Source organism: Gymnogyps californianus, chromosome 4 (assembly GCF_018139145.2).
Source record: "Gymnogyps californianus isolate 813 chromosome 4, ASM1813914v2, whole genome shotgun sequence".
Taxonomy (NCBI): Eukaryota; Metazoa; Chordata; class Aves; order Accipitriformes; family Cathartidae; genus Gymnogyps; species Gymnogyps californianus.
The window spans coordinates 7,866,393-7,876,306 of NC_059474.1; the positions used below are offsets into that span (position 1 = coordinate 7,866,393).

Here is a 9,914-nt window from a genome sequence, read left to right on the forward strand (position 1 = left end):
AAGTCTAAAATAGCAGTGGTCATAATAACTTTCTATATCAAAACAAGAGCTTATAAACTCAGTCAGAAAGCTAAAGTATCTTCTGTATTAACGGAAGAAAAGTAATTTCTTGCAGTAATTTTTAAAGGACTGTATATTTATGTGATTAAATTGGTCTTTAAAGAAGCTAATGTCTGAATATATGAATTTATAACATGAAATCAAATGGCATTGGAATCTTTCCCCTCTGGAGAGCAACAATGTAGAATAAGTAACTTTTGTGGGCAAAGATATTTTGACCTCAGACTATAACATCATTTTTTTTAAATAAAAAAAAGTTTATTTACTAAACAGTGAAATAATGCTTTGAGTTACTATTGTGAATATCTTTTGATTTCACTCTTTTTCAGTCTCTGCTTTCTATTCGTCAAGATGACAAAGTAGTTTGCCCAAGAACCAAAGAAGTCTTCAACTTCTCACAAGCTGAGAAAGTCTACATCATGTAGGTCCGTAGAACACATGATGAAGTGCCGCTGGAATTTTGACACAGTGTATATTGGCATACCCTGTAAAGGGGGGGCCTTAATGTGTGGCAAAGAAGCAAAACCTGCCACCTTGGGGATCAGACCTGTCGGTGGCATTATTGTTTCTTGCGACCAAAGATCAATGAGCAACAATAAACACTCTTTAAAAAAAAAAAAAAAGAGAGGAATTATGACTTAAGTTTGTACTTGAATAAAAACAAAAACAAATTTTGATTGTTAAGGTTTTGTAACATAAGGTCAAAAATTGGACTCTTCTCAAAAGTACTTTCATCTTCTAAAGGATAACTTTCTTTAAAGATGGACACTTGCACTGGGGGAAAAGTTACAACAGATTTGAAATTAAATCCATTTTTCTTCCCTCTTTTTCACAATTGTCCAAGACCCTTTTGTTATCAAAGATTTCAGTACTACCAATATGTTCTCCTCTAAGCTCCTCTTTGCCTTCTTTATGATCCTCTCGTGAAGTAATCCTGAACATGAATTATGTAACTTATTTCCATGGGAAGATAGTGATGTCTTTGACACAAGACTGGCTTCTCTGGAGGATCAACTAGGGACTGGTTTGAAGGAGTATGAAGTCTTTTTCCAAACCCAAATGTTTTAAGGAGGTTGCATAAGTATCAAGAGGAACTGAGAACATTTCAGGCAAAATCCAATGCTTGTTTAAATGTTCTTTTTCCAGTCTACCATAGTGTTAAAGTCCTTCTAAAGTTATTAGTTATGTGCATAGGGTTCAATATGAAATCATTAGTGCTACTGCCTTATTTCTTGCTTTGAGAATGTACTCACATGAAAATGAGCTGGTATTCTTAAGTGTTGGGCGAAGTTTCTGAAGATGCCTTGCAGGATGATTACATAATTTTAGGGTCTAAATAGTATTCATTACTGAAACTAATAGTTCAATTTTAACAACTACAGAACACATCCTTATGACTTTTCAAAAGAATTAAACCATTGTAGTTTAAACAGAACCATATTGTAGAGGTTTGTATTTAGCGCTTATTTTTGCATGTTGATGTTGATTAGCTAATAAAAGATTGTAAATGTAAAACATGTTAATAAAAATTGTTTTCCATTTCTTGATTATATAAAATTAGAAAGCTGCCTTGTATTTAAATGTAAAAAAAAAAAATAACTCTTTTATAAGGGTCACTCTTAAAAGGAGTGCAACTTCCAAGTGTTGTTTTTTAGTGTTCTGCAAGATTTAAAAAAAAAAAAAAGGCACACAAAACCAAAAAAACAACCAAAAAGCCACCACCACACCACAACTATGAACACTGTTCTTCAGGCTCCAAAATCAGAGTTATCTCAGTCAAATAACTATTTTTTGTTTAAACTTTTCATATATGAACAGTATACTCCCATCTACATTCCTGTCAATTTTTTTCTGTTGCTTCCTAGAAGACTGCCTAATGTCCTAGAGGCTGTTAATGAAACTCTGCTAGGTGTGAGGTTTTGACGGGTGACTGAGTGCTTTAAACAAGGCTAAGAAAGAATAGTGGAGGGACCACAACTTCTATTCATGTTCAACGCTTAGAGATCACAGATATATAAACTGATTGTCTCAGCTACTCTGAAACTGTAAATACCGTGGTATTTCCAGTGAGCTATGTCTGAAAAGGTTCAGCTGCTTTGGAACAGGTATATCTGGAATACTGCAGAGCTGCCAGCTTGGTCAAGACCAGTGTTCCTGCACTCACTGCTGGAAGGGTCTGTTTCCCTCAGCATTTTCTGAGGTGGCAGATTTAGCGATTCCTTAGAACAAAAGCAATGTGACAAGAGTAGATGGAGACAGATAATGAGAGAACTTGCATCAGTAACTGGCGTAATTGGCTATCAGTTAAGCAGGAACTGATCTCTTCCTCCCTCATGGGGCAAGAGCTGAAGCATCATCAACTCAAAAGGGGAGAGGATGTCACCCTGCAGAGCAGCGTTGCTGAAACCCAAGTGGAACAGCATCTGTTTTTCTTTGGCAGACTATTCACAGCATCTTAGCAGAAGGACAAGGATAATTTTGAGGATGGCAACCTTGCTTTTCCCTGCTTTACAGAAATGCATAAAAGGCCAAAGTAGGGAGGAAGGGGTAGATTTCCTATCAGCCCTGAGGAAATGCGTGGTAACTGCACAACAATTGTAGGGCACGGGAATTGTTGCTTTTGCTTCTCTAAGTAATAGTTAGAGCTGTGGTTTCCTGAGATTTCAGCCCTTTTTGCTTTCTGTGGCCTAAGCAGAGAGGTGGAGGAATCCACGCTCCCAAAAAAACTAGTTTGGGAAGGGAGAGGAGGAGAGCAGCTGTCCTACAACAGGAGGGCCTCCGTTTATGGGAGGTGTCCTTTCAGAGGGCCGGGTGCCAATACGAGGTCTGAGTCCCTGATGGCGTGTTATAAAGAAGGTGCTCCGGAAGGAGCCTGGGGGAGCTTCACCTGCTTGTTAGCCATGACTGCTCGCTTTAGAAATCTGTAGTCAAACAACCGATTTTGAGTACAGCGAGACCTGTTTGATACAGGCGGTTGTAGCCTCCTGGCTGACCCCTGTGGACTGTGTGTCCAGTACCTGCACCTATAGCCTGGCTTTCATTCTCAAGCTTGCTCTGGTATGGCTTTAGAAGCCTTCCAGCTTTATGAGGGTCAGAAATGGTGGCAGGGATGGATTGCTTTGGTGCAGCTTGGAGTTCTGGTTTGTATTCCCTGACTGCTTTCTGCAGCCTTGAGCTCAGAATCCAGCAGAGGTGTCAGTTCATAGCTCATATCACGGGTGGCTTCAGACATCAAACCAGGAGCAGTATGTGACTCATAGTAAGTATAAACTTATTGCCTGTAAACACTATTTTACTAACTGTTCTCTCACTGCATTGATTCCTGCCTGTGGGTATGCTGAGAAGAGGACTTTGAAAGTATGGTTTGTATAACATTGGTGGAGGTGGGGCAGGGTTAGTGAGGCTTTCCTCAACAGTTGAAAGTTTGGGTAAAGATCTTGTAATATCTAGCAATATCTTTCGTAGCAGTAAGATCATAAAACATAGGATGGGGAATCGGTTATACAACCTGACTGCAACCAGGTGTTGAAACCTCAACAAATATGGCCAGAACCTGATATATAGAAACCAAGCCTTTTCTGCCAATTATACATCTTGTCGTGTTACCAGCGATGCCTGTGTTTCATAGCAATCAAAAAGTGGCCATCAGCTACTGCAGATGAGATACCTAGTCTTTTTTATGGATAACCTGCATCATCTAAATGCCTGGCAGTGTGCTGAGGTGCAAGACAAAAGACAATCCATTTATTTCCTTAAGGGTACGAGTTACTGCCTGTACAGTGCAGGACATCCTTTTGAAATGGAAAAGGTTGATCAGTAAGGTGAAGACTATCTCCTCTCAAGATCCAGCTGAGCTGTAAATGAACAATATCCTTTACTGTGGTGTTTTTTCAGTCTTGCCAAGCAATTTAACAAAATGAGACTTGAGGCTCTGGATTTTGGTTACGGTGTTCCTGTTCGAAGGCAACAGTTTGTCCCAGTTGTGGTCAGGACAGGTTTCTCTGATTTCCACAGTTAGATGCACGTTGAGAATTGCCTTAACCTTTCCTTCTGTTTGTTGTGGTCCAAACCCCTAGTCTAAATGCTGAAGATTCTCCAGTATTGCGAAAGGAGAGAGAGGTACTGGTAACTGTTCGTATTGGTAACTGTTCAGGATGCTGTGGGTTTCTTCAGTACCTGTTTGAGCTTGAAGTATTCCATTGTCTGCCAGGCTGAGAAGGGTTCAAGATGCTGAGATCACAGCACTTCATAGGTAGGAAGTAGCAAAGCTGATACCATGTCCAGGCAAAACATTTTGCAGGAAGCTTTAAAGACTGATGGGCTGGTATGGTTTTGGAGTTTTTTAATATTATGAGCATGTCCTTTCCTACCCATTAATAAGATTACTTCTTGGAAAAAAAGATGATTTGGGAGAGGAAGAATGAGACAATTGTGTACAGCTGGTAATCTGCCAAAAGGAAGCCTTTGAACATTCTTAATAGACCACTGTTCAGAAAAAAAGTAATACTTTGGCTTTCTTTTCTTCTGCTTCGGGTAGCCTGAGCAGAGTGTGTTGGGAGACGCACCGAGCACTTTATCAGGGCATGCTTCGAGACCCATGATTACACTGTGATCTTGTGTATTTGTGTATCCTGTAGCACGATATAGAGGTCACTTGGTGTAAGAAAATGAGTATTTAAATCTCTTCCGTCCTGTTTTTCCATGTTCTATAATGAGGTATCAGAGTCTACTCAGCGTGTTGTTTGTGCCTGCTATGTGCTGAAGTCTGCAGCACCATTAACACTAGCCCAGTGGCAGGCTAACGGGCCTTCTGGGCTTCCCTGTTTCAGCCTTTACTCCCTAGGCCAGGGTTTTTGGTGGTATTCTCCAGCATACTCCACCTTGAGGCTGTTTTTGTTTGTTTGTTTACCTGGCTGTAAAGAGTGATTTTTCTGTGGCGTGACTTTCTGGCACTTGGTACAAATAATCTGCATCTTTAAAGGCAAAACCAGGCGTTAGTGACAACGTGCTGTCCCAGCTGTCTAGCTCCATGCTTGCTGAATTAGTGCACCAAATAAACCCCAGCCCAGATCAACAGGATAGTTGATCAAATCTGATCTTTATCTGATCCTTGAACAGAGAAACTGCAAGTAGTTTCTTCTGGTCGTTGAATGCTATAGTAACTATTTGTTTCTATTTGATGATGAGGGGCATCTGCAGGTTAGATAGTGAACGGGATGTCCCTGCCATGGTGCTCTTCTGAAGATTCGGTGTCTAGTTGGTTCTGCAATATCTGTAATTCCCAGCCACCCTGAAAGGGAGGATTTTTATTTATTTATTTTAAAGAATTGGCCCTGTTAATTAAGTTTTCTTGACGTTTTCAGCAGCTCAACTTTCTCTTGGTTTTAGGAAGAGATCTAGGATGGACAAAGGTGGACAGCAGAATCTCTTCTTATCTCTTAAGATACTAACATATCTTCTTCTTATAGCCAGGTAGGTTCTGTAAGTAGAATAAAGTCTCTCTGGCACACAGTCAGGGGAAGAAAATTTGCAGTCATGGCCAGCAAGAGGGAGCAGGAAGCTACAGAGCCCAGATATTGTTGGATGTGAGGGCTGCAGAGTTTTTTTGGTATGATAGCTATAGAGCCAACACAAAGTAGTTCTACGTTATAGCTGGCTTTTGTAAGATGTTAAACATGTATCTGAGTGAGTCACTGAAAAACTTCATCTTAAGAGAACTAATCCTGATTTCAGTTTGAACTGAAGTTCTAAGACTCTGTAAACTAAAGTTCTTCGTTTCAAAAATGAAATTATTCCTTATCATAGCTAGCTAGCGATAAGTTAATTTCACTGAGGAGCTCACAGTTTTGAATAAGATATTTCAGACTTTCAGACCATAAAATCCTGCTATTTGACCATGTTAAAATTACCAGAGAACTGTATCCTAAGCCAGAGGAAATCAGCTGTAGGATAATTAGCACCACAAGTAGAACAATAGGAAGTAGCAGAACAACAAGAAATAGAAAAGGCTGCTGAACAAGAAAAGCTGTTTGTTTTGACTTATTAAAAATAAGAACAAGTGTCAGGGTACAGTTAAGAAATGCTATCAGCCAGCTATCTTTCAAAGAGATTAACTACAGAAGTTTTTAAAAGTGCAAGTAAGAGGAAAAAATTAACATGCCACTACTGTGTGGTAGAGATCCAGACTTGATTACAGAACTACACCCAGCACCTTGCTGCTTGCTCCTAATAAAGATGGCAACGTTCAGCATTGGTGGGCGGGGTGGAGAGGGAGATACACTGAGAAAAACTGAAATAGCTTGGCAACGTGGAAGTGAAAAAAAGCTTGCGCAAGTTATAGAAACCAAGTGATCGCTCTCCTGGAATTGTGAATTGTTCAGATCTAATGGGAAGAAGCTGTTCTAGTATCCAGCCGGGGGACGGTATCACATGAATGGAAAGCCTCTACTGCAGTTGCTGGTTTTTAAGGGGAGGGGAGAATAAAACATCAACCTGAAAGATAACTGTGAGTATGAAGGGGAGATGTTTACTGACGATAATTACGCCATACCACTCTGATGACCGCTGTTGTTAAGATGAGTCTTCTCAAACAAAATCCAGCTGCAGTGCAGTATTATGTGGGATGACATTAGCTAATAACTGGAGAAGACAGGAATTACAAATTGCATGAGGATCTGGCTAAGGGAGATGGGATAAAAGGCAACGTGAAGGGCAGGGTAACTGATGGGGTTCCTCGGGGATCTATCGTGGAGCTGGTACTAGTTGTCATTACTGATGTTCTGCAATAAGCAGGAATGTGCTGATGGGACAAAAACAGTAGATAGCCCCAGCCCAGAGGATGCTAGAATATTATCGGGAAGAAAAACAGGTAACCTTGAGGAGTGGACTAACAAAAAAATGAGATTGTTTTAGCATTAGAGTTCATTCAGCTGTTGATAAGGACCTCATTTGAAGGAGTCCTCATTATACACGGGGATCGTGGAGGGCTTTGAGCCTCCAATGTGTTGCATCTTTGAAACAGAGAAATGCAACTCTAAAATGGCGCTGCCATCGGGATGAAGGAGGAAGGGCTGCAAAGGGGCCTGGCGCTACTTTGCTGAAGCTAGAGCAGAGTCCTGCTTGCTCATGTCCTTCTCTCTTACGCTGAAGCTGGAGCAGAGGGAGCACTGAGTTGGTCAGTGGAGTGGACTAGAAATCCCTTCCCAGCCCACCTGGCTCAGGGTAAGACATTTCCTTCGTTCCCAAATTAATGTGGAAAACCAAGGCTGGTTAAGTGGGAGATAACACCCAAGGGGCTGGAACCTGCATCTGTACCTACTCTTTTGACCCTACTTCCTATCCTATAAGATTAACTTTTATGTTGTGCATTTCTCAAGGAAATAGTTTTATCTACCCCACAGAGCAGAGGAGCAGATTTTCCCAGGGAGCTCATCTGAGTTCCCAGCCAGAACGTTTTCCTGACGGAGCCAGAAGGAAGAACAAGGAGAGAAAGATGATAAAGTCTATTCACTTCAGGACAAAAAGTTCATTAACTAACTTAAATATTTTGTTCCCCACCCATGGAGATTAAGCAGGATCATATAGACAAATTCCCTAGAAGGAAATAAACAGATAATAAAATCAGTGGACAATTTCCTTTTCCTTCTTTGCAAACCACAGCAAGACAAATTGCTCAGAAGAGCCAAGACCAGAGCTGTGGGAAGTTCTTCAGAGTGCACATGTGTACCCCATGTGGAGATGTCTCCTCTGTTTAAAGTAGCAGCTTTAGGGACTCAAACCATAGAAACATTTTATTAAATATTGAAGAGGATCGGAGGGAATTGATCTTAGGAAAGCTCAAGTTGCCCTGGATGCAGTCATTAAGGAAAGCTTTATATAGGGCTCTACATTAATTCCTTCCAGCTAAACCATCATCCTGGCCGTTGTGCTGTAATACCCAGCTAACTCCTCTGCTGGAACTGGGCCTGCTCCCCCAGCTCTATCCCCTGCTGACAGAATTGCTGTGCAGGAGGGTGAAAACCCAACAGGCAGGTTTTGAACCACCGTCTGCTTGTTGCTGCCCCTCCTCATTTTGGAAGACCGGGTGGTTCCTCAGTATAAGCTGTTTTGCTGCGTGGTGTGGGAGAAGAGGCTGTTTCTCCATGAGGATCATGACATGATTTTCTACTTTAAACTGTGCACACTCGGGTCGCCGTCTCATTGTCCTGCTCATCTATGCACAAGATCTCATGGCCACCAGAAATTATTTGATCCTATTCATGGCCATAAGGAACACCAGTTTATAGGGCTGACTTCCACCATAGGAAATTGAGAAGAATTCAGGCCGGCTGGTGAGGTGATGCACCCGGAGAGTGTCTCTGTGGGCGGCTGCTGGAGCGAATGAAGCAGCAGCACTGGCTTGTGTTGTCTCTCTGCCAGCTGCAGAGGGATACCTGAGCAGTATGAGGATATATGTTATGTAGAGAAGGGTAATCCGCAGCTCTGATCAACTTAGTCTAGTGTAATATTCCTGTTTCAGGAGTATTACAACCTGCTTCCCAACTCTTTTCTGGAGTCAGCACGAGGCTTGAGCAGAACAGACTTGAAGTCTCTGGAGTCTGGAAATGGACCTTGCCTCAAAGCATTTGCAACTTGACCATCCTCTGGGTACGGAGGGTGCCTAGAGCAGCTACGCCGCCAACCTGCCTGTGTGGAAACCGAGACACAGCCAGCTCCGGAGCAACAGCCCTAGAACAGGATGAATACCATCAAGTGTGTGATCTCATCTTGTTAGATGGTCAGACAGTGAAGAATAGATGGGAATTGATGTTGCTGATGCAAATCAGTTGGGGTTTTTTTCTTGCAGGAGCACTTTGTAAATGTTGATCTCAGATACACATACGCTCTGATGATCCAAACTTTGTGGTATCTGTTTACTTTGAATTTCACTGTCATATCCATTGCCAGCTCTCTAGCTTCAGTGATGCATTATCGTACTTCAAAAAACAGTGAATAAAAAGGGTGCTGTTTTTATAGGAGAGCTAATTATTCAGTTTAACTACTAGGTAGAGAAAAAAGCACAGTAGCTACAGCTGAATTGCTGTTTTGCTCCTTCAGTGAATAACAGACCTTCTCTGACACACCTGACATCTCTTAATTTTTATAATAATTGGAAAGAATGTCACCTGCCCTGTTAAGAGAGAAATTATCCTACCCTTGGCCAAAACATATTCCCTGTCTCGATGTTTGGAGCCCTCCTCTGAGGAGGTAAAATTAAGAATTCCTCACTGAAGTAAGGTTAGCAGTTGCCACATGCAGAAATACTTCTCTTACTCTAAACCAATTAACAAAGGATAATGACTGATTTCTTTGCATCAGGAAACCATAAATAACATAGCCTGTGATCTCTGTGTTTGAGGATGTGAGCTGCTGGATTAAATTTTAATCTGAATAAGGCAGTTGTCTTAATTCTTTCCCTCCACACCTTGTATTTCGAGGAACAGCATGAAAAGAAATCAGACTGCTGGTACCATTTTTGTCGTCCAGGCTGAAGAAGCCAAGAAGAACCTTTGGGCCAATGAACCTAGGACTGAACATTCACATGTCTATTTAAAAATTATTACTGCAAAATAATACCTCCATCTAGAATCTGACAAGTTTAAAATGAATCATTATTTTCATTATTTCACCCCATAAGAAAAATCAAAACATCAAAATTGTTCTAGCAGCTAGAACAAAGATTATGGCCTGGTTGCACATTGAAAGCAGCGAAACAGAGCTCTGGGCTCCTCCAGAAAGTCTCACGCTCAATTGAAGTGATACTAAAATGTCTAGGCTAAAACATAAAGTCTTGTAGAGCAATGGTTTCTTGAATA

General features: G+C 41.2%; 1 protein-coding gene across 6 annotated transcripts in view; it reads left to right on the forward strand.

Moving 5' to 3' along the window:
* The window catches only part of MAEA (macrophage erythroblast attacher, E3 ubiquitin ligase), a 55,789-nt gene extending 54,221 nt beyond the window's left edge, over positions 1–1,568 (forward strand). For all 6 annotated transcript variants that reach the window (XM_050896142.1, XM_050896141.1, XM_050896143.1 and 3 more), the window contains one exon: positions 390–1,568. In XM_050896142.1, coding sequence (XP_050752099.1) covers positions 390–485 — 96 coding nt within the window. In that variant the 3' untranslated portion in view covers positions 486–1,568. The remainder of the gene's footprint in view (positions 1–389) is intronic.
* Positions 1,569–9,914: the final 8,346 nt, after the last annotated feature.